Raw genomic sequence first — 25,143 nt, 5'->3', positions numbered from 1 at the left:
TGCTCAAATGACACTACTGGGATCACAGGCTTCTCGCACTGACTGGGCAGGTGGCAGCCATCCAGCCCAGCCTGGTTTTCTTAAGGTACTGCCTTACCTCTGCAGAGGTGTCAAAACCCACCAAAACAGTAGTGTTCCACAGGTACCTGGAAGTCATGCATTCCGATCCTGAACTATCTCGCCCCACCTACTGCAGACCTTGATCCTCACTCTTCTCTCTTTTCACCTCTTTTCCGAGCTGTCATGTTACACCTTCAGTCATGCTCTCCAACACGGTACACAATCCAATTCTTCTTGGTCTCCACCACTGGCCCACCTCCCCGTCAGGTTCTCCTCTCTCCTTCTTGGTTTGGGGTTTCCACCACTGATACTTCAGGATGCATCTCTCCCTCTCGATTCAGCCGCAGGATCTCACCTCCAGGATTAGAGCCCCCAGACTTGAACACTTACTGCTGACGGCAAGAAATGGGGGAGAAAGTGTTTCTGACTCCCCGGAGGCTTAACATCATCATGTTCGACAACCGGGAATCCAATTACGTGAACACAATATACTCTGTTTCACTGGGGTAAACGAAAGGCACCTGTTAGTACATCCTAGAAGAACGAATGCATAGTATATATTCAAATTTAGTATAATTTTCAATAACCCTTATGTGACTCTAATGGACTGCATACCATGTCCTGACACCATGTAGAAAAGAAGAGAGCTGGAGGAAAGTGTTCTCACTCACTTAGTAAGGAAGATAAGAAAGCAATAGCAAAATTAACAAGACAGTTTAAGGCAGACCAAAACCAAAATAAAACACAAAAACCAAATAAAAATTCCTCAGAAAAGGTTATTTGACCAAAGATGCTAATGAAGCCCTTGCTCTCTGAGAGAGCGAGTGGGAACTACACTGCAGAGGCAAAGCCAATGGAATACATGCTCTCCATGGAAAACAGAGACCTAAGGGTCCCTCAGATCTACAAACCACCGGCTAAATGGATGCAAATGTGTTTACAACCTTCCTTCTTTGAAGCTACAGTATTATGAAATGTTTACAGTGTTAAGCCCCCCTTATAAAAATTCACTTTTGAAGAGGAAGTGAATTAAAGATGACCACTGCAGTTATATGACACAGGGTAAGTTACACAAGATCAAAGACGTGGGACACCCACTGCGTAAAACCAAAGATTTCTTACAATTTTGCAAGAACTGTAAGACGACTAGCCTCCCAAGAATTTTCATTCTGGGAACCTTGTTTTCATCACTGAACTCTCTATGTTGTCCATGGCTTCATGGTTAGAGTCATATCACGTGACTGATCATCTTGCCCAGATGACACCAAAAAATGCACAGAAAACAAGAGTTGGCTTACTACGGTATTCTTGTTGCTGATTCTATTAAAGCTTTACCTCTTCTTAAAAATCTTTCCATAGTTGTTTACCTAGACAAGTGACTGATACTGGGTCGAATTAGCCGAGAAAATCATTCCTGTAAGCTTCTGACTTCCTATTTTCCTTCTCCAGGAATCATGGTTCATAAAGACAAACCAGGACTCAGCAAAGAGAAAGGCAAGCAAAAACCCAATCCAACAGAGAACGTGACAGCACTTGTCTATGGAGGCCAAATTTGTGAAAGGTTCACATCGCATGAACTTCAAATTCTTGTTTCTATTCCACCTAAGTCTTCTCAGAAAAAAAAAATAGAGGAAGGAAGGGGAAAAAATACCTAAAGGAAGGAAATTCTCATCTAGAAAATATACTTCCAAACCATGAACATTCTTTCCATTTTCAGTGTAAGGAATTATTGTTTTTCCAGGGAACTGAGAGAAAGCACAGAAGAAGGAAGTCCCATAAACTCCTACAGGTGTTAAAATAGCGTCTCACCCACGTCTTTGTGATGGGGGGCAGTGATGTTAATTACTGCCTGGGAGGCTGAGCAATGTCCCCATCATGATAAAAACACCAGCTAACTTGAGCAGGAGTCAGTGCATTCTCTCCACTTTCGGAGATAAAATTATAATCAGAGTGTTGCTTTGTGAGAGTAGAGCCAGAACAAGAATGGTTAGTTAGATAAAGGTCAGTGACACCAATATTCACAATAAAACACTTCAGAAAAACAGAGCCCAAGTGAGTAATTCATCACGTTTTCACCAGTCCCAAAGTACTCCTTTGGGAAACTCCTTTGGAATTTCATGTTTTGAAACATCTTGCATTTATAATAAATTTATTTTCCAATGTTTAAGATACACATAACTGGCAGACAGAACTTCTGCTACTGGCATGAGATCATCAGTATTAATAGTTTTATCTGGTTTAATTCTAGGCGAAGACAGAGGAATGTGACACAGTGATTAAGCTGTATAAATTTATGGTAGAAACATATAAGGTTTCCATTAGGGTTTTTTTAGAATATTGGCAATAAACCTTGGATTCCTTTTGCTGCTACCATGGAGCTCAAGGAATTCTGGAAGGGACACAGTCTTCCACTTCCTAAGCACCTCTCACATCTGGGTCCACAGCACCACTGGCCACCTCAGGTCCTCCTCATATCCCTCATGGGAGCTGAATTCCTTGTTCTCTAGTCTCCTCGACTCTGCTCTTGTCTCCTTCCTTGGGCCAGAGTGATCTGTCTGTAGCTTGAATCCCACTGTGTCCCTTTCTAGTCACCTTCAGGACTAACGTCCAAGTCTTCCCCCAGGCAAAGAGCAGCCCCAGACCCCTAGGCAGGTCTGGCCCCTGCCTGCTCTCCAGCGCCATCCCTCCACACACCCTGCCCTCCTTCAGAATCACCGCAGGTCCTCACAATACCATGCCGCTCTGCTATATTTGCTTGGAACATCTTGCCCCACTTCGTCCACCCAGGGAATCCCTATATATCTTTTAGGTCTTAGCACCAAGAAAAAACAAGTAGTTACCTCAGAAAAGAGGTCAGAGCAAATATTTTTTACTTTATGCAACACATTATCTGTGTAATTTAATATAAGGACCAAAGGTCACCCACTTAAAGAAATGTCACCTTGTTTCTCCCCACCAAGACAAAAATTACTTGGACGTTATTAGTAACACACTTTTAATACAATATAAAACCTATTATACTGCATTACACTGTGAGCTTGCAAATCTTTCTCTTCCTCTGAACTCTAGGTTCCTTGACAGCAAGGACCATGACTGATTCACCTCTTCATTTTTTGAACCCAGCACAGTGCCTGGAACACAGTAGGTGCTCAATAGATGTTTCTGAATAAACCACTGGATGGTCTCAGGAAACCTGGACTGAGTCTTGTTGCTGTCCCTTACTATCCAGGAGACCATGGGCAACTCATGTAGGCTCTCTGGGTCCCGGTGTCTCCCCTACAAAACAAAGGTAGTAACGTCTGCCTTGTGAGCATCAAATGAGATGACCAGTCAGGAAGTCCCAAAGGTAAAACACAAACATTCCATTTCCTTGTTATTATGAAGGGTGCCCAGGAAAGACAGGAAGTAACTGAAATAAACAGTGGTGATTAACTATGGCTGGGGGCGGGGCGGTGACACGGCAGGGAAAATATATGCTGAGTCCGGGTGAATCTGAAGGTGAAGGACGCAGGGGACACATCCTGTTCATTCTACACTCAAACCTGATTCCCAGTCCAACCACCCTCCTCCTCTCCCTGCTCCCTCCCTCAGCCCAGCCGCTGCCCTCTCACGCTCCCACTGCTGCAGGGCCTCTAACTGGGCTTCCCAATTCCACTCCTGCCCCCTCCAGTCTGCTCTCCACATGGCAGCCAGAGAGATCGTTCATGAATGTAAAGCTGATCACATTCCTTCCTTGCTTCCTTCCTTCCTTCCATTTAATAGTGTCCCGCTTTCTGGAGGACGGAACCCAGCCCATATCCCACAAATGCCAAGGTCCTGCACAAAATTGAGATCCCCGAGCCATCTCCACCCTGATTTTAGGCAATTCCCCCCGCTCACCACACTCCTACTGGACTGCCTGCTGTCAGTTCCCAGAACCTGCCATGCCAAGGTGTTTGCGGCCTCCGGCTGTTGTCTCTGCCCAGAGCACTCTTACCCTGGCTTCTCCGCTCGCTGGCTCCTCTTTCCCTAGGTCTTTTCTCAAATATCACCTCTTAAGAGGTCTTCTCTCACCACTGAAGTAGACCCTCTATTATTCCCTCATGCCATACACTGTTTGTTTCTTCTCTACCACTAATAACCCATCTGTACACTTTTGTTTACTTACTGTCTTTCTCACTAGGTTACATATTTGATAAGAAGAAGGATCGTAGCTGTCATATCCACTATGTTATTCCCAACACCTAACAATGCCCGGTAGATGGTAGGTGCTCAATAAACATCTGATAGTTGGATGGATGGACAGATGGATGAACACATGAACAGATGGATGGATGGATGGATGGATGGATGGATGGTTGGATGGGGAGGCAGAGAAGGAAGGAAAGAAAGAGATGAGATCCGGGTCAGGAAGCAGGATTCTGTGCGATATAAAGGTCTGTTAGGTTGGCAGCCCTAGACATCCTAGCGATACCATGAAGACCCTCAGGATGTCTTGGATAGAGATCTGTAAAGGAGAGGAAGCCATGGAAACAGGAGGTGAGGGAGCTATAGGCAAAGTTTACCTTCTTCATACTTTTTTTCTCTGCTTGGGAATAATAAGTATAAAGCACCTATAAGAGGACCTGACATGCAAGGCATTAGGTAAGTGTTTATTATAATAATAATTAATTATAATTTATTATTTCTAATATTAGTATTCTAGCAATTATGAGTCCCAGAGGAGGCAGCTGACTCTGTGTGCCTTTGACTAGTAGAAGGTCACAGAACACTGAACAGCTCAGTCAACAAAAAAGCAGCTGAGGGTGCTCAAGACCCTGCAGCCCCACAGCCAAGGCTGGTTACTGGAGGCTGCACTGTCCCCCTGCTTGGCTTGTCCGCCTCCTGGCACCACCTGGCCAGCTGCCCCACTGGCACCCATGCCATCCTCTCCCACAGGCATGGCCAGGCAGCTTCCGAGGCTCCTCAGACACGAGGGGAAGCTGCTGCCAGCTCTTAAAGTGTGAGAACAGGGGAAATCTTTCAGCTCTGACAGGCGGATTTCGAAGCCTGTTTCTAAAAATGGCTGTTAATAGGCTTTTCTTCACACCATCTCCCTCTGCACCTGCTTTATCAGGAGACAACTGCATTGCTATTCACTGTCCTGTGACCAAAGTGATTTCACCAGTCAAAACAAATAATTATGGGCTAGAAGAGCCCAAAAATAAAAGATAAGGGAGGGTCTGACAGGAGGGCTGAGCTTGCTGTCAAATGGTTGGTGGACTGTCTTCAAGATCATGTTACTGCAGAGAAAAACAGAAATCCCAAGATGCACGTGGGCGTCATGAACATGTCCCTTCATCGGAAATGGACACACAGGAGTGATAGCACGAGCTGGGTCAGCAGATGTTTAGGTTTGCAATATACATTGTTTAACATGAACACGTGGGCTTCCCTGATGGCGCAGTGGTTAAGAATCCGCCTGCCAATGCAGGGGACACGGGTTCGAGCCCTGGTCAAGGAAGATCCCATGTGCCACGGAGCAACTAAGCCCATGAGCCACAACTACTGAGACTGTGCTATACAGCCCGCGAGCCACAACTACTGAAGCCCGCGCTCCCAGAGCCCATGCTCTGCAACAAGAGAAGCCACTGCAATGAGAAGCCCACGCACCGCAATAAAGAGTAGCCCCCGCTCGCCACAACTAGAGAAAGCCCGCTTGCAGCAATGAAGACCCAACACAGCCAAAAATAAAATAAATAAACAAACAAACATGAACAGGTCTCCTTTCTACAAGAGACTCAAAAGCACTCTGCTTAAGTCGATGGAGGCTGACTCAGGCGCTATTTCAAGAGAGGAGGCACAGTGCTACCTGTCAAAGGCAGCGGGGCTAAGAGACAGACACCACCCAAGGAGGGCCAGAGTCACCCTCCACAATTCACTTCCTGGGAGGGACATTCAACACCTCTGGGCCTCTGAAACCTCATCTGTAAAATGGTGGTAACACATTAGGACATTTTTTTTTAATTGAAATACAGTTGATTTACAGTGCTGTGCCAATCTCTGCTGTACAACAAAGTGATTCAGTTATACACATACAGACATTCTTTTTTTTAATATTCTTTTCCATTATGGTTTATCACAGGATATTGAATATATAGTTCCCTGTGCTATACAGTTGTTTGTTTATCCATCCTATATATAATAGTTTGTATCTGCTAATCCCAAACTCCCAGTCCATCCCTCCCCCACACGCCCTTCCCCCTTGGCAACCACAAGTCTGTCCTGTCTGTGAGTCTGTTTCTGTTCTGTAGATAGGCTCATTTGTGTCATATTTTAGATTCCACATAAAAGTGATATCATATGGTATTTGTCTTTCTGTTTCTGACTTACTTCACTTAGTATGATAATCTCGAGTTGCATCCACATTGCTGCAAATGGCATTATTTCTTTTTTATGGCTGAGTAGTATTCCATTATATATATGTACCACATCTTCTTTATCCATTCATCTGTCAGTGAACATTTAGGTTGTTTCCATGTTTTGGTTATTGTGAATACTGCTGCTATGAATATAGGGGTGCATGTATCTTTTTGAATTATAGTTTTGTCCAGGTATATGCCCAGGAGTGGGATTGGTGGATCATAAAGTAATTTTATTTTCAGTTTTCTGAGGAACCTCCACACTGTTCTCCATAGTGGCTGTATCAATTTACATTCCCACCAACAGTGCAAGAGGGTTCCCTTTTCTCCACACCCTCTCCAGCATTTGTTATTTGTAGACATTTTAATGATGGCCATTCTGACTGGTATGAGGTGGTACCTCACTGTAGTTTTGATTTGCATTTCTCTAATAATTAGTGATGTTGAGCATCTTTTCATGTGCTTTTTAGCCATCTGTATGTCTTCTTTGGAGAAATGTCTATTAAGGTCTTCTGCCCATTTTTCTTTTTTTTTTTTCTGCCCATTTTTCCGATTGGGATGTTTGTTTTTTCGGTATTGAGTTGTATGAGCTGTTTGTATATTTTGGAGATCAAGCCCTTGTCTGTAGCCTCACTTGCAAATATTTTATCCCATTCCATAGTTTGTCTTTCCATTTTTTTATGGTTTCCTTTGATGTGCAAAGGCTTGTAAGTTTGATTAGATCCCATTTGTTTATTTTTGGTTTTATTTCTATTGCCTTGGGAGACTGACCTAAGAAAACATTGGTACAATTTATGTCAGAGAATGTTTTGCCTACGCTCTCTTCTAGGAGTTTTATGGTGTCATGTCTCACGTTTAAGTCTTTAAGCCATTTTGAGTTTATTTTTGTGCATGGTGTGAGGGTGTGTTGTAACTTTATTAATTTACATGCAGCTATCCAACTTTCCCAGCACCACTTGCTAATGATACTGTCTTTTTCCCATTTTATATTCTTGCCTCCTTTGAAGAAGATGAATTGACTGTAGGTGTATGGGTTCATTTCTGGGCTCTCTATTCTGTTCCATTGAAACAGATTGGAAGGGAAGAGGTAAAACTGTCACTATATGCAGATGACATGATACTATATATAGAAAATGCTGGGCTTCCCTGGTGGTGCAGTGGTTGAGAATTTGCCTGACAATGCAGGGGATATGGGTTTGAGCCCTGGTCTGGGAAGATTCCACATGCCGCGGAGCAACTGGGCCCGTGAGCCATGGCCGCTGAGCCTGCGCTTCTGGAGCCTGTGCTCTGCAACAACAGAGGCCGCGACAGTGAGAGGCCTGCGCACGGCGATGAAGAGTGGCTCCCGCTTGCCACAACTAAAGAAAGCCCTTGCACAGAAACGAAGCCTGCGCACATACAGTGGGATGGCTGAGCTGGAACCGGAACCTTGGGCTTTTCTGAATCCAAATCCCTAGATCATAGCCAGTGTGCGCTGTTGCCTACTATCTGGTCACAGGCTGTGCCCTGGTGATGGGGGGAGGGGGAGGGGGCACACACAGCTGATTCTAGCTGACAGCTTTCCTTCACCACCAGAATCCTTTAACCTGTTACTAGTTACAGAGGTCTAAATCTAGGGTCTTAAAGCAGCCTCAAGGATGAGAATAAATCATCTGATCATAAAGGTGCTGTTCTTTAGATGAAATGCACCTGGTACAGCATCAGGGCAGAAAACTCTCTTAAAGAAATGGGTTCCTGGGCTTCCCTGGTGCAGTGGTTGAGAGTCCGCCTGCCGATGCAGGGGACACGGGTTCGTGGCCTGGTCCAGAAAAATCCCACATGCCGCAGGGTGGCTGGGCCCGTGAGCCATGGCTGCTGAGCCTGCGCGTCCGGAGCCTGTGCTCCGCAACGGGAGAGGCCACAACAGTGAGAGGCCCGCGTACCGCAAAAAAAAAAAAGGAATGGGTTCCTGAAATTTTTATGACCAAAATAAAATATTTCTCTTGGCTTTCAAAATCCTCCAAGCCCCATGGAGAGATCTAAGCATAATTATATTGTCACCAACTTTTTAGAAGAGATGGCAGATGGGGTTGTGTACTGTCAGTGTTCACCAGAGCGGTTTCTGATGTGTCCAGGAGGCAATGTGAAAGTAATTCACATCACTAACTTTTATTGAGAGTATACTACGAAGAAGCCATCGTGCGAGCCATGCAGTGCCTAAGAGGGGGTCCTGGCTCTGAAGATGACATCCAGATGGAGACAGACACATGCGTTATGAGTATATACTGAAACCAAATGTAGAAAAGGGCCATGACTACACAGGCTACATGCCCGAGGAGCGCAGAGGGTGAACGAGCCACTTGCATGGGGCATTATCAAGGAAGGTGGCATGGCAGAGGTGGCCCTGGAGAGCTGAGCCCTGAAGATTTTGATAAGTGAACCCACTGTGAATGGTACCCCCAGGAGCTGGGAAACACAAAAGGAAGGAAAAGAACAAAATAAAAGGGCATGTCACAGTCCTAGAGATCTGTCATTAACTCTGCTTGTAGATTAGAGGTTTTGTAAAATTATTTAGCTCTCTGAAAATGGGGCCCCTTACAAGGTATGGGCCTACTGCTCAATTTCTGCACATTCAACCACAAAAGGTGGCTGTTCTCAGAGAGAAAGCCATTCTCTCTCATGGTTTGACCTAGACGACTTCTCCTCCATCACCTTCATCGTCGACTGCTCTTCCACAGAGTCAGTGATGACAGAACTGCCAGAGAGAAGAGTGTTTTCGCACCCCTCTCCCAAGCTCCCATAGCACTAGTGCATGTTCTCCGCATCACACTGCCCTTCTGAATTGAAACCGTCTGCTTACTAACTGGTCCCCACCTCCACCCCCTCACACATAAGCTCCTGAAGGCAGAAGAAGTGTTGTATCCACCACTGAGGTTCCACTGCCTAAAATATATAATAGACACTCAGCAAATGTCTAATGAATAAATTTAATAAAGAAACAAATGAGTCTTGGGAGAATTACACAAATTTAAAGGGCAAAGAGAAGGTATCCAGTGATTTTCAAAGTTCCCTCCGAGTCCCAGATTTGATTCTAACAGAACCAGCGGGTATGGTCATAGCCCATCAGAGGGCCACAGCAGGGACTGTCCCCCATATAACTGGCAAGGCCCCAGAGCATCAGACTTTATATACCAGTGTAAGTGAGAGGGCACCTGCACACTGGAGTGGCAGTACAGCAGAAGGGGTGAGGATGTGGGCCCTAAAACAAGATGGCCCAGGTTCAAGACCCAGCTCTGCCACTATGAACTGCTAGACCTCCAGCAAGTTAGCTAACCTCCTTGAACCTCAGCGTTCTCATCTGTAATACGACAGTGTATGTCAAAGCATCGTGATATTGTATTAAATGAGTTAATGTGTAGAAACTGCTTAGAGCAATCCATGGCACATCGTATGTCCAAAAAGATGCCAGCTCTTATCGTTATGACTTGGATTCCTTCCATAAGGCGTTCTGCTACTGAAGGAAATTCAGTATAATACGAATCTAGTTTGGAATCCTCAACACCTCCTTCAGAAACCGGACAAAGTGGGGATGGGAACCGTCTACTGTGAATGGAGACCCAGCTCCACTGAAGTCATGAGGGAACATGACAGCCTTTGTCTCATGGGGAAAGTCCCTGCACAGATCAACAACTCAGAAGAGATGCCACCTTGTGCAGATGCTGCCTCCCTCCTGCTCTTTTCTGAAAGAACAAGGCAAAACAAAACAAAGGAACAAACAGGGTCTGCCTTCTCCAGAGTTCCACACCACAGGGGAATGTGTTTCAGGACCATTATGCTACGGGCTTCATGGAGATTACTACCAAACAACGATACAGAATCCAGACAAAATGCTTTAAAAAGAATAATATTCTCAAGTTGCTAATCATTCAACTCTATCCCCTATGGTCCCTCTAGCTTTTCATATCACTTTTGAAAGCAAAGCAGCTTTAATTTTCTCTTATTCAAGTTCCTCAAAAGCTGATGATCTTTCTACCCCAAAACCCTCTCCTCAAATGACTGAGTACTTTTTACTCTTTACTTTGTCCTTTGGGTAGGAGCTGTGTTTTCACCAGGCTGCCAAGCAACCATCTGGGTACAGAATGAATGCATGCTTTTAACTGCTGACCCTGGCACCCCCAATCATGGGCTAGCCCTCAGATTTTCATCACACAGTCATAGAGCATCTTTTGTGCTCTGTGTCACAGAGGCAGTGAGACACCACCCCAAGGATTTCCCAATGTATTATACTTTCTACACATCAAAGTGAAGATCTGGAAGCTGACGATAACCTCGTCTTTGCAAACAAAAGTGCCTCACACCATTGACCCCTTTGCAATGGCCACATGAATCAAAACGCCTTCTCCCCCTGCCCTTCACTATAAGACTGGCATTGGAAAGGAGAGAGTAGATGATAAAAGAACCTTTGGTAGAAATGACACAAATGCAAAGTAAAATAAAGCCGTAACCCCCAGAGCCTACAGAGGCCCAAGAGGATCAAGAGAAACTGGAAACAGAGGCTGGAGATGAGGCTGAAAAAGCGTCCACAGAAACTCCATATAGAGAGTCCAGATTTAGATTGACTTTGACACCACTTGGCCCGTCTGAGCCAGACAACATGAATTTCTGTGTGGGATTTGCCCTCCAGTGCTGCTGTTACAGACTCTAGATACTGCTGTTTACCACTGTTTTCAGGACAGGTGGAGGGTTCCCATGTTGACATTTTATTACGTGAATCTAAACACATTGCCTCTAGAAGATAAGAAAATATATGCAAGCAAATCTTGAAATAAGACTATTTTAGAGGGATTTCCACAGGATCAGAGTGTCACCCTTGCGTTACAGATGGGTCAACTTCCAAAAGTTGATCTGTTATTTACTTGGCTCTAGAAACTCAATTTCCAACAGAAACTGTAACCTAAAATTGAAAAGACAATGGACCATTAAAGAAAATTACATAAAGAGGAAATAAATCTCCCATAATTCCACTGCCCTAACATGATCATTTTCACACATTTAGTTCCAAGTCTTTTTATAGAGCTACATCTTTCTACAGTAATGCTCATGGATCTAGATTCCACTTAGTATTTTGCATTTTGAATTAAGCATTCATAAACATAAGCCAACATTTCTGAAATCTTCATAATGATCACACAAATGCTAATCTAACACATAATATACTTTCTTTGGAGAACAATTCAACTGTTTATAACAACATGTTTATGAGAAAACACTTTCTGAGCATCTGTTTTGGGTTCTAGGAGTAGCAGATCTTCCTCCTGTGCTCCTGCATCCCATCCCACACTTCCTTGATTTCCTGACCCCGAGATATGAGGCAGTTCCTGTTATGATGTCTTAGCCCAGTTGGGCTGCTATAACAAAATACCATAGACTGGGTGGCTTACATAACAGAAATTTACTTCTCATGGTTCTGGAGACTGAAAGTCCAAGACCAAGGCATGGCTGATTCAGTTCCTGGTGAGAACCATCTTCCTGGCTCGCAGATGGCCATTTTTCTTGCTCTACTTTCACATGGCAGAGAGGGAGAGGATTAGTGTCCTTTCTCTTTTTATAAGGACACTAATCCCATCATGAGGGTTCTACCTCCCAAAGGCCCCCCCCCTCCAAAATACCATCACATTAGGGAGATAGGGCTTCAACATATGAACAGGGGTGGGGGTCACTGAATCTATAACATGGTTTCCTGTATCTTCAGCAGGGGTGCTGCAGCACGGGGGAATCAGAGAAGTTCAGAGCAGGGATGGGGGCTACCAAGACTCAAAGTAGAGGGTGGGAGTTCTAGCAAGTTGGAGATGCTGACAGAAGCCGGGGTTTCCTATCTCTGGCCCACAGCCTGGACACCCCCCACCCTTTGTTTTTTTCTGTGAGCCTCAAGAATGTCTCCATCCATCTCTGCTTTCAAGGTACCATCTGTGTCTCCAGAATCGGGTCTCCCTTTCCCCAGGCTTGGCTGGTAAAACTGTAAATAACAAAGGGTGAACATCTGTGTTGTGCTTCTCCAGTCTTCACAGTAAGTGGGCCTCTGGGCACACAAAGGTCTGATGTGAGATTTATCCACATTCCAGATACAAGTGATCTTGGGCATATAAACCCCATAGAGGGGGATACCGGGGAAGGAAAAGCACCAGAGGAAAAGAAGGGGGGCTTTGGTGAAGGAGGGGGGGGAAGGGAAAGGATGAGAGGAAGAAGCCTCAGCAGATGTCTCTCTGAATGATTCACTCATCCAATGACTGTTTACTGGGTACCAAACTATGGACCAGGCACTGTTCTAAGTACCCTGGATACATCAATGAACAAATAAAACAAAAATCCCTGCCTAAATGGAGCTTACATTATAGTGGGGAAATGCACATAATAACCAAGAGGTATGGTAAGTAGGAAAATTAAACAGTATGTTAGGAAGTATCAAATACTATGGAGGAAAAGTAGACCAAGAAGGTTAAAAGGGCTGTTTACAACTTCCCATGGCTGGTCTGATAGGTCTCACTGAGAAAGTGAGGAGCCTTGAAGAAGGTGAGAGAGTTAACCACATGGTTATGTAGGGGCTGTGTGCTCTACAAGAGGGATTAGCCAGTGCAAAGACTCCAGGTAGGAGCATGCTTGGAGTGTTTGAGGCCAGCATGTTTGGGCAGCATGTGAGGCTGAGGAGTAGCAAAAAATGAGGTCAGGGAGGGTCAAATCATGCAGGGCATGGTAAGAACTTTGACTCTGCAGGGTTTCCAGCGGAAGAGTGACGTGATCAAATTTCGTTTTAAAAGGCTCACACTGGCTGTTGTGTGGAGAACAAATAAGAGGAACACAAGGAGAGCAGCTCGGGGGACACTGCAGTCATCCTGCAGAGAAATAGTGGTGCCTTAGGTCAGGGTGGGACCCGTGGTGAGAGCGGAGGGTGGATTCCAGATCTAGTCTGAAGACAGAGCAACAGGACTCTCCGGTGAATTGGACATGGGGTCTGAAAGAAAGAGAGTGGTTAAGGATGTGTGCAAGGTGTTAGCCTCTCAGGTGTGGTCAACAGACATAGAGAAGCAGATTGAAAGAAACAGGACTGCAAGTTGGAGAGCCACTGGAAGGCTCCTACCTAATCTAGACACAAGACGATGAAGGAGTGAACAAGGCTGGTGGTAGAGGGGATGTAGAGAAACTGATGGATTTTAAAGGTTGGGATAAAATTGACAGTAAATCAAATTAAAATTTCAGATAAGCATTTTGTAGCAGTTTCCCCAATAGCCATTCTTTCTTTCCTTAGTGGTACAGAATTTTTAAGTGGATATATGGGTGCCCGGCTAAAGATTACATTTCCGAGATTCTCTTGCAGCTAGGTGTGGTGTATGACCAAGCTCTGGACAACCGGATGTGAATGGAAGTGATATTTGCAACATCCAAATTGTGTATTTTCCCTTCTGACTGGCTTCTGTATGGAATTATGACAGAGCCTAGAAGCAACCATCTTGGACCACGAAATGTAAGATGCACACTGAGGATGGCAGAGTAACAAAATCAAGCCACATACCAACCTGCGATTGCCTACCCAGACTTGTTTATGTGAAAAGTACACTTCCAGGCTTCCCCGGTGGCGCAGTGGTTGAGAGTCCGCCTGCCGATGCAGGGGACACGGGTTCGTGCCCCGGTCCGGGAAGATCCCACATGCAGCGGAGCGGCTGGGCCCGTGGGCCATGACCGCTGAGCCTGCGTGTCCGGAGCCTGTGCTCCACAACGGGAGAGGCCACAACAGTGAGAGGCCCGCGTACCACCAAAAAAAAAAAAAAAAATACACTTCTATCTTGTTTAAGCCTCTGAGTCTGGGGTTTTCCTTGTTAAAGTTGCCTAACCTTTAGCCTAACTAATACAAGTTCTTTTAGCTGTTCCAAGCACAAAGCCCTAACACCAAGTGTTATCAATCCCATGAAGCCAGGACAGTATTTGACAGGGAAGGATTTTTTTTTTTCTTTCTTTGTGGTACACGGGCCTCTCACTGCTGTGGCCTCTCCCGTTGCGGAGCACAGGCTCCGGACGCGCAGGCTCAGTGGCCACGGCTCACGGGCCCAGCCGCTCCGTGGCATGTGGGATCCTCCCAGACCGGGGCACGAACCCACGTCCCCTGCATCGGCAGGCGGACTCCCAACCACTGCGCCACCAGGGAAGCCCCGACAGGGAAGGATTTAATTCCAACCTGCCTCTGCTTGTTTGTTCTTAAAATATCTGAACAGTATTTGAGCTTCGATGCCCTGAGTCACTGCACAAGAGGCTTAGACCTAGAGCAAACTGCTGCTTATGGAAATAATGTTCACTTAATAATGCATTGCTTCTTTATCAGTCAAGGAGGCCCAACCCAACGTCACATCTGAAGCAGAGGTCTCAGGAAGACACATTATGTTATCGGCCTTTGGGACACAAAACAGCATCTGCAACAGACTTCTAATTCGGTGTACAACCCAGCTATCACCTCCTGATTGATCAGTAAGCCAAGTGTGTGACGACAGACTCCCCCCAACCCAAAGGAGGCATGATCAAGTTCTACACTGGCACCGAACAAAAACATACTTTAGTCAAAGGCAAATCCCAGCTGTGTGGGAGTCTAATAAATTACCACTGCATGTAGAAGGACTGAGCTAAAACCTGCATGGCCTCACATGTGCAGCCAGCACTGTAGTGCAGGCCCCCAGGCCTTAACACGTTTACTAATCTACATGCATCTAGTCCACATGTGAAGGCGGTCACCACGCCTTGCAGTTTAAGAAGGCCCCGCTGCATGAAATGCGCTGGTCCATAATCACAGCGACTGGACCAAGCACGCTTCATTCATTCTTTCCCTGACCATCAAGCTGATGGTCTTTCCCAATCATCAGGCTGATGATTAAGGTCAAGTAGGCGTATTTCCTCCCAATAGGCTATTCGTAGACATTTCTCTAGACAACAAGAGCATGAGGCTAACTGTAAAGCAGTGACATTAAGATCCATAAAATTGAGAGGAAAGGGGTTGGGACTCGATCGAGATCATTCAAAGAGCAAATATTTATTGAGCATCTCAAGTCAGGCGTAGAGAATATTGTGTGACAAGACAGTCTCTGTCCTCAAGGTGCTCAGGATCTAGTGTGGAAGACAAATCAACCAGCCATGACAACAGGGTGCTCAGTGCCAAAAGGAAAGAAACATGGAGTGAGAAGACAAATGGGAGGGGACTCAAGTCTAGTTTGGGGAGTGGGAACAGAACATCCCTTCCCAAAAGAGGCCAGAAATAAGCTGGGGCCAGCAACGTTTTGATGGCTCACTTGCTACTATATGAATAGGATGGGGATGATTCGTCCTATGAAGATACCCTATAAAATGGGGTTGATAATTGCCTGTTTAATGTAAGTAAAATATGTCTGATGTCTCGTAATATGTAATCAGATTTACTCTGTTGCCACAATCTACATGGATAACAGAAGAGGTCATTATGTAAATTTTAGAAGAAAGGCACAATATTAGTTTTGTTTGTTTTTTTTTTTAAAGGGAAGTTGAAATTGATGTATTGCTGAATTTGCATCAATCAGAAAATCTAGACTCCTGTAGGGAACTTGGAATCATCCAGTTCCAGTTCTGTCATCGTTCTGAATGTGCCTGAATCAGTCAAAGCACATGTGGATGAGAATTCTCATTGTGATTCAGTGGACTGAAAATCTGGAGGTGGGCTTCCTCTGCCTACTTCTGCAACAAATGACAATCTCTGTGGCATCACCTGACTTTCTCTGCCTGTCTCTGAAAATCAGATGCTGGATGAGAACAATGGTTTTCAAAAGCTTTTTTTTTAAATGACAATCCACAGCAAAAACTGGCATTTCACGTGGTGACTTGCTATAATACTTATGTTTATTAAGTTTAATACATTTACTATTTTTTCATTCTATTCTAACTCATTTCTTTAACATAAAAATGCTGGTTAGACCCAAGCTAATTTCACGTCCAACAATTCCAGACTAGGCCATATCTAAGGGAGCTTCCAACCCTGATTCTGGAACTTGTCAACACGATCATCTGATACTTAGTGCCGTACAGTTTTTAAAATGATTTCACCCGTGCGATCCTCATAGCAGTGGTGTGACATGGGCAGAGAGGCTAATGAGATTCAGCACAGACCACATGGCGAGGTTATGGCAGAGCAGGGACCAGACCCTGACTGCACAAGAGCAGTGATGCTTGGCCTGTGCAGCAGCTCTTCTTCTCTCAGAGAATTCCATCTCCTGACGACCCTCTGCCCTCAAGCTTCAACTGAAATGCCTCTCCTGATCTGTCAAAAGCGGGAGGCAAACCCAGAGAACATGTTCGAAGGATGTAATGTTAGCTTTCATGTTCATGCCCTTGTGACACCCTTCAGGAACTACCCAGTCCCTGCCCTGGAGGAGCTCGGAGTCCAGCAGAAAAAAAGCCACCCACAGACCCACCCACTAAGTACTGGTCCCTTTCAAAGCTGCCCTTCTCTTGTTTTCTCAGTGATAACCTCAGTCGTTCTGTTTAACTCAGCAAGTCTCCCCATCTGGCTGATGGAAAGTGCCAAGCGCCAAGCCTTCCCCGGAAACTCTCTGAGTGCTGGAGGTCGGCAGGACAGCAAGAGGGTGGCACCTCAGTGGGAAGAGAGGGGCGGCTCCTAGGCAGTGATGCTCCCTCCATTGTCTCCCCTCCCTCCCCAAGGGCGAGTGCGGGAGGCCAAGAGCCTCTCTCAGCATCACTGCAGATACCCTCCTCACCCCAGACCAGCATCAGCTGACTTCAGGGATACACAAAAAAATCTTTAACATCATGAAAAGTTCGGGCCCCTAGATTTATGGATAATGACCCATTTATATTATTTAGGAGGAAAAAAATTACATCAAGAACAAGGGCAAGGGGCAAGAGTGCTTTTAGCGAACCATAAACTTAGGGCTAAAAACAAAAAAAGAGACATTCAAGTCCTTCTTTTATTTTTTTTAACTATTCATAAAGCATTAAGTGCTAACTGTAATATGCCAGTATTTCTAAAGCAATGACCGTTCAAACAATCACAGTCAGTAGTGGGAATTTATTATTTTGCTTTCCAGCATCTATCCCTCCTCCCTCTGATGACAATACACAGATTTACTGGGGGCAGGGTGGGGAGCCATATCCCCTTTATTCTAAGCCAGTTGGTATGGGTGTCCCTAACCTAAACTCTCTCTTTAAATCCAGGGGTGAGCCCTGACTTACTTAAATTATGGTGACCGGTTTGGGGATGGAAGGGAATCCAATCAGAGTCCATGAGACAGAGACACTCTTTTTCTGAGGCTCCAGAGAAAGTGTCCTTTCTCTTCCACAGGAGCTACCAGAAGAAAATGTCTTTCTATCCCTGGATGGTGTGGTATGAAAAAAGGAGACGGGGGACTGTGGCAGAATCCGGGTGAAAGACTCTACTGGATGGAGTCTGAGGATGCAGCTGACCTTGCAAAAGCAGAGCAGAGACCCAGAGAGAATCTGCATCCTTAAGGATGCCATCTGGACTGCTGGGTCAAACCCTTCCTTCCTCTAGATATTTAGCTAAAGAAATCTCTTATTTGCTAAGCCAGTTTGAGCTGAGTTTTCTAACACTTGCTACCAAAGTAAATTTAAATTCATAAAACACCTTACCTATCCCAAAGTAGTAATATACAAAGGATTTAGGGTTTCTCTGGGGGGGAAGCAGGGATTGTAGTGTGACAGATGGAGGTTGAGAGAAAATTTTCTTTCTTAGCTTCTATTAATTCTGCAGGAAATAATCACAATACTTAGTATCTATATAATTGTTCCTATTTCTCAAAAACACCTTTTTCACAAGTAATTCCTCACTTGAATTTCACAATCCTGATTCAAAGAAATTATTCAAACTTTTATTTTGTAGTAATTACTTATTTACCAAGCACTTCATATAGTTTAAAATTTGATTTCAAGTTCAGTAATTCATTTGATTGTCACAATAACAGAATGTGGTAGGAATGGTGGGTCTGTCATAATATCCACTTTAAGCAGGAGAAAGTTGAACCTCAGAGAAATTAAATGAGATGCCCAAGTTAAATCAAGGAGGTGTTGGGAGACAGGCCTCAAATCCAGTCTCTTGGTTTTAACACCAATGATACTAAACTCTACTCCCAGAAACAAGTGTGTGTGCTCCTAAACACTGGGTTAGCAGTGGGCTGAACTTGACCCAAGCACCTGAGATCCAGACCCAGATTCCAGTGGTAGAGCCAGAACTAACTAGCTGGTGACCTTGGGCAAGTTCCCTTTGTCTTGTTTTCTCATTTGTAAAAGGAGAGGTTTGAATTAGGATCTGTGATGCCCTTTCAAGGTCTAAACGTTCCATAATTCTAGACTTTCTTGCCCTCGCTCAAATTAAAAATCTTTTCCTCAGAATAATTATAACCTTAGCTGACATTTGTTCTCACTGGATGTCAGGTACTGTGCGAAGAACGCTACCTCCATTTTCTCTTTAAATCTCACAACGCTCCCGAGACAACTGCTTCGCTTTTACAGACAGGTAAACTTGGATGGACAGAGGTTAAATGAACTGCCCAAGATCAACAGAATCAGCAAGCATCAAGGGGAGATCGGACCTCAAGTCAGACTGGCCATGAGGACCGTAACCCGGTCCATATTTGTTCTTACGAAAGAAATTAGGCTTCCTGCATTACTGATTACCACTTTCCACGCATTAGAGGTGTGGTAAAAAAGCCAAACCGAGTTACACCAAGCCTCCCCAAGGCAAAAATGTAAAGCCGCTGGAAGGGCCTCTGGAAGGATCCTCCCCTGGCCCAGGGGGCGGGGCGCCCATCCCGCGGGCCGCAGAATAGTGGCTTGGGCCGTCCTACCCTTCCGGACCTTTACCTTGTTGAGATGCGGGTTCCTGGTGACATCGTATCCGCGCTTCTTCAGGGGCACCGGGCGCGCCGGGCCGGCCTTGGAGTGGCAGCCTCGGGCGGGCGCGGGGGGCTCCCAGTGCCGGACAGCGCTGCAGGCCCGGCCGGGTAGGAGAGCCAGCCGCGCGCCCGTGCCCAGCGCGGCGCCCATGGCCCTTGCGCAGACCTGGCACGGGGAGACACCAAGGTCAGGGGCGCCTTCCGGCCAGCCAGGACCCACGCGCGCCGCGGGGCACCGAGCCGGTGCCAGGGACGCGTGCTCCGGGAGGGGGCAGGGGTCTCGCAGGGTTTAAGGCGCCAGCCCCCCGCCCCTCCCGCGCGGCCACCTGCGCGGCTCTCTCTGCTCGCTTGCGGTGCACAGGCCTCGCCAAGCCCCCGGCAAAGCGAAAGCAAGCTCAGGAAGCCGATCCGGTGCGGGCCACAGCCCACGCCACCCACGCCCCCATCCGCGAAGAGGAGAAAAGGCGACTGCGCGCCGAGGGGTCCCCGAACCTCCAACCCCGCTCGGTAGCTCGCCTAGGTCCCCTGCTTCCCCAGTCCACCTGTGCTGCGCCCGGAGCTGATGTCTACGCGGCCGGGCTGCGGGGCAGGCGGGGCGAGACGCTGCGGGGCCGTTATACCTCTCCTGCCAATGGCTGGACCGCGCCGGCGGCCGCGAGAGCGCAAGGCTGGTGCGTCCTGGATAAAGCGGTCCAGAAACCTTTGTTCGCAGTGCGGGGCCTCCCCTGAGTGCGCGCGAGGAGCGCCTCACAGCCGTGTGCACTTACCTCCCTGGTGACAAAATGAAGCGTAGGATACTCCCTGAGCCTGTCCGTCTTGACAAGCCATACGCACAGAGGGGGCTTAGCATTTAGGGATCAATGTACCCTCTTACAGTCCCACCATTTGGAGAAGGCCCTGGCTTCTGGATAACGAGTAGAAACCCTCAGGCACCCAGCGCTGTGTTGTGTTGCGTTGTGCTGCCGAGTACAACAGCCATTAGCCACACGTGGCTCCATACCTTTAAACAAATTACTTTGAATGGAATAGTATTTAAATTCTAGTTCCTCAGTCACACTAGCCACATATCACGTGCTCAAGAGCCACTTGCACATAGTAGCTTTGGGACTGGATAGCCCAAGTACGGAACATTTCCATCTTGGCAGAAAGTCCTATCAGACATCGCTGATATAGGGTCCCCAGTTACTAAGCAGGCTCCTGGGGACCCCACGGAGCCTGCCATAAGTTGTTGGGACCAGGCAAGAACCTTGGCGTCCATCTAGCCCTGAATTTAATTTTACCCTTTTTCCACACAGTAGCCAGGAAATTCCTTTTAACACGAACATGTCATTGTGTGTGGAATAAAATCCTGACTCTTTCTGGTGCCCACAGGTTATCCCGTAGTCTGGCTGCTGCCAGCTTCTTCAGCCTCATCCCACTCCAGTCTCCCTCTCACTGAGCTCTGGCCACACTTGCTCCTTCCTGTGTTTCCACCCCATCCAATTCCCTCTCACCTCAGGGCCTTTGCACTTGCTATTGCCTCTGTCTGGAATGCTCATGCTCTCAAGTCTCCACTAAGTTGTCAACTCGAAGGCCTCTCCTCCACTCCATCCAATGTCAGCCTCCACTAGGGACTAAGTAGTAAAGGATTTTTTTCCATTCTTAAAACTTAACACAGCCAGTAGTTAGCTCGTTTTTCTAATTGTTTATTGTCTGTCTTCCCCTAGAATGTAAGCTTCATGAGGAAAGGCTCTTTGCCTATAAACCTGTATCCTCACTTCTAGCTCGGTGCTTGGTACATAGTTGCACAATAAATAGTAGTTGGGTGAAGGAACGGAAGTGACAGCCACTTTCATAAGGATTGTGAACCCTCAGACTGCTGGACAAATGACATGGTCCTCTACTCATTCCCCTTCAAACCTCCCGTGCAAGCAGCCTTCAGAATGTGCACTCTGGCTTTGTTCTAAGTACAAAGCAGGTATTGTGGCACTCGGGGCTGCCCCTGCCTGGATTCAGGATTCTCTCCTCTCCCTCAGAAACAATCATCTCCTCCTTCACTCTCTCCCCTTTCCAGTCCAATCTCCAATACGCAGCTCAATTATCTATATAAAACATTACTTTCCAAAACAGAATTGAAATTACCTGGTGGGGGGATGGGATGGGGACCAAGATTCAGATTTCCAGGCCCCTGCCACAAAGATTCCAGTTCAGTAGGGTTTAAATGCCTGAAGTCAGGTTTACTCTTGGACTGTACACTTATATAAACACATTAATGATCCTTTTTTTTCTTAAACCAGTTTGAGTCAGATTTTTGGTTGCTTACAGCCAAGAGTATTAACTGATACTTTTCCTCTCAACACTGTTTTTATATCTGCCAAACTTCCCACCAGTCGACAAACATCTTGAGGGTAGACTGTGTGTGTGTGTGTGTGTGTGTGTGTGTGCGCGCGCGCGCGCGCCTGTGTGTATGTATGTGTGTGCTTCCATCTTTGGTACCTGACACATAACAAATCGTCCAGAACTTTTGAATAGTCTGCCTTTCCTCGACACAATGACCGTTGTCTCACCTGGAGCACATTTAATAGGTAACCTCAGTCATTTGAAACTTAACTAGAAACCAGGATGTAATCAAAGGTTCCCAAATAAGCCAATATAATTTTTATACAATCTATTCACTAGAGCGCGTACAGCTTACGTCTAAGATTCTCTCACCTGTGGCCTATATTCTCTTAACCCAGATGTAAATCTAACAATATTGTTTCTCTTTCGCATGTGTTTGATCTTTGGCCAAGTTAAGGAAAGCTTCTAAAGGCAGGTTCACCAGGTGGGGCAGCAGAAGGCAGTGACAAGAGGAGAGGGCTGCTCTGTTCTACAGAGCCAGGTTCTTTCTCCAGGGTGTTGGTCTCCTCTCCACGGAAGCACGAATACTACCACAGCAGCATCCCAGCCAGTGGAAAGGGAAAAGAGGAAGTGGAGGGCACTCCTTTAGGGAAATGATGCGGAAATGGCACACATTACACCTACTCACGTTCTGCTGGTGAAACCTGTCACACAGTCACAGCAGCTACAAGGAAGCCTGGAAGTATTTTCTCTAGCAGGAAAGGCATATATCCCCTCTGCTAAAGCTCAGTAGGGGAGTCTACTACTAAAAGGAGGAAGGGGAGAATGATTCCTGGGGACTAGTAACGACCAGTCTGGATATAATACTCATTTTATATGAAAGTGCTTGGCGTGGAGTGGATGCTCAGAAATGGTTAACTATTATTATTGGCATGTGTGGTTTCCACCTCTGGTTTCCCTGGCACATTCCTTACTTTTAGACCTCAACACAGGATTACAGAGGCCAGGTTCAGAGCCACGGAACTATTTCAGAACTTCTTCAGCTCCATGCTACTCTGACTTCCTTAGCAAGCCAGCCCTGTGGTCTGGTCCAGCGCTAGATAGACCTGATGGGTCTCCATAATTTGTCTTGGTCTCTCTGCCTTCACATCTCATCTACTGACTTCTGCTATGGTTGTAATGCTGCTTCCTGGGGTGGCAGGAAAGGAATCCCATTCCCATCCTCCCTGGTCAGAGTTCCCATATTCCCCTTGCATTTAGTACAAATTTGGTACATTGGTAAAAGGGCAGGAAAGCAGCTTCAAATTAGGGTTTTGGCTCGTTTGACTGCCTTGAAACAAGACCACTGGTCTCTCGTAAGGAGATTTTAATGAGCCTCCCTATGCGTTTTTAAAAATGGAGGTGCATTAAAATAATCATTTTCCAGCTAATCCCATTGCTTCACAAATGTATAATATTCTACACAATGTGTTATGAATGTGGCGAGCTCTTTAATTCACATCGCTGCTAGGAATATTTGGAGACACTTCAACTCTGTTGTTTACACAGAAAGCGGACGGTGAGGAACATTTACTTCCCCCCGGTCCTCATACTCGCCACTCCGCATACATGCCCTGCATTCTGGGTCTTTGCTCAAGCAGTTTCTTCTGCTCCCAACACCTGCCAGTTGAAGCCCTGCCCTTCAGCTTCAGTCAAACACCACATCCTCCGGCAAGTCTTCTCAGATTCCTCAACCTGCAGCGGCTCGCCTCTCTCCCACGTGCTCCCCAAACTTTATCTGTACGCGTCTCCTCTTGCACTTTTATAGTCCGTCTCACTGGGAAGTGATTTATTTATGTGCCCTTTTTCTCTGAGCCTCACAGGAGGCTCACAGAAGTCAAAGCAACAGCTTTTCATTCAGATGGTCCTGAGTTCACCAGTGACCAGCTTGTGTGACCTTGGGCATTTTATGTGACCTCCTTAAACCATATCATTTTCCTGGATTAAAAACTGGTCTAATATTAGTTCCCACATTGGTTTTTGGTGGAGCAACATAGTCATCTGTTTTTTTTAAAGCTCATTGTAATGCACTTACCACATGCCAGGCGCGGTTCTAGGAGTTTATAAACATTAACTCACTTAATAGTTAATAGTTAATAGTATGAGTAAGACTCTTTTCGTGTGTCTATGAAATACTGAGCTGGTTAGTAAGCTATCTACCTCGGCTCCGGATCTACCTTTCCACACGCTGGTTTATGGCTGGAGTTGGTACTCTGCAAACCAGTTCTTTGGGAGCAGCGGGTTTTCTATTAATTCCTGTCAATAGAGGGCAGTAGGGGGAGACTGAGGCTGGAGAGGGGAGACGTCCTCCTTTCTGTTTGCTTGCCATTATTTCCTTGCAGTATCCCCTCCAGCCACAGCCTTTCACCCACCATCAACCATTGGTCCCAGCCTCTTCCACGCTCTAGAACCAGCCTCACGAGGCTGCTGAAAACTCAGCAGTAGGTCACTTCCTCCAGGTGTCCAGCTTCTGATGGTCCCAGCCTCTTCCCTTTTCTCCAGCCTTAGAAATGGGAGCTGCTTCCTACAGTTACTCTCTGTGGTTGCCCTTCCCTCTCATTCAGCCCTCTAACACCTGTGAAACCAGTTCTTTCTATTAAATTCTTTCTGTTGAGCTACACCTACTACAGTTTTCTTGACTGGTACAATTATTATCTCCATTTTACAGATAAGGACATAAGACCTGGAGAGGTCAAATAACTCACTGAAGTGGGCCAGGATTTAAACCCATATTCCAGAGGCCATGGTGGTGACTGGGACACGAAGGGCTTACATTTGGGAAATGCTTAGCCTGGCCTGATGTGGGCAAACACTAAAGGGACAGTGATAATCTGACCTCCAATCATCATCCTTATCGTTACTCTCACCGTTGCATCCTACATGACAACTAGCACAAGGGCGTGTACAATAAATGCCCATGGAACTGAATTTGATACACCTGAATAGGGAAGGACAACGTGGCATAGAGGGTCCACAGAGCCTCTGCATCTGATCCCTCTGACTCCCTCCTTTGGAGGTGTTTCCAGGGTAACTGATTCTCCTTCTCTTCTTATCCCTCTCTCCACCTCCCTGCCACCCTCTCCCTGTCCCTTAAGTGGGAATAAACAGTCCTCTGACATTCTGAAAAAGTCACAAGGAGAAATGAAAGACTAATTTTGTCGGGTAGCAGAAGAAAAGATGTTTCTTATTTTTCTATTACATTGCATTCTACTTCTCTAGTCCTCTTTTGCAGTGCCATAATTTTGTGATAGCTAATTTTAACAAGAGAAGAGTATCTTTGAACTAACCACATTTCTAATAGAGGTGGCTGTCAGATCCAGTCACAGCTGCATACTGTTATCACAAAACACTTTGAAATCATTATTTATAAACTCATTCAGCCTTCTGTTCAAGCAATTGTTGTACCAAACATAATTGCTTCCAGATAGAAG

General features: G+C 46.0%; 1 protein-coding gene across 8 annotated transcripts in view; it reads right to left on the bottom strand.

The window, feature by feature from the left end:
• The window catches only part of ME3 (malic enzyme 3), a 438,110-nt gene that overhangs the window by 178,795 nt on the left and 234,172 nt on the right, over window positions 1–25,143 (bottom strand). The window contains exons 1-2 of one of the 8 annotated variants that reach the window (XM_019948673.3): window positions 19,975–20,107; window positions 19,323–19,520 (exon numbers count right to left, since the gene is read on the bottom strand). The exons of 5 other annotated variants lie outside the window; for them this stretch is intronic. In XM_019948673.3, coding sequence (XP_019804232.2) covers window positions 19,323–19,505 — 183 coding nt within the window. In that variant the 5' untranslated portion in view covers window positions 19,506–19,520; window positions 19,975–20,107. Of the gene's footprint in view, window positions 1–19,322; window positions 19,738–19,896; window positions 20,108–25,143 lie in introns of those variants that run through there. 2 more of the 8 variants (XM_073808330.1, XM_033862154.2) reach the window with 2 other exon arrangements.

The sequence above is a fragment of the Tursiops truncatus genome, chromosome 8 (genome assembly GCF_011762595.2).
Source record: "Tursiops truncatus isolate mTurTru1 chromosome 8, mTurTru1.mat.Y, whole genome shotgun sequence".
Classification (NCBI taxonomy): Eukaryota; Metazoa; Chordata; class Mammalia; order Artiodactyla; family Delphinidae; genus Tursiops; species Tursiops truncatus.
This window is presented reverse-complemented; position numbering and strand designations above follow the sequence as displayed.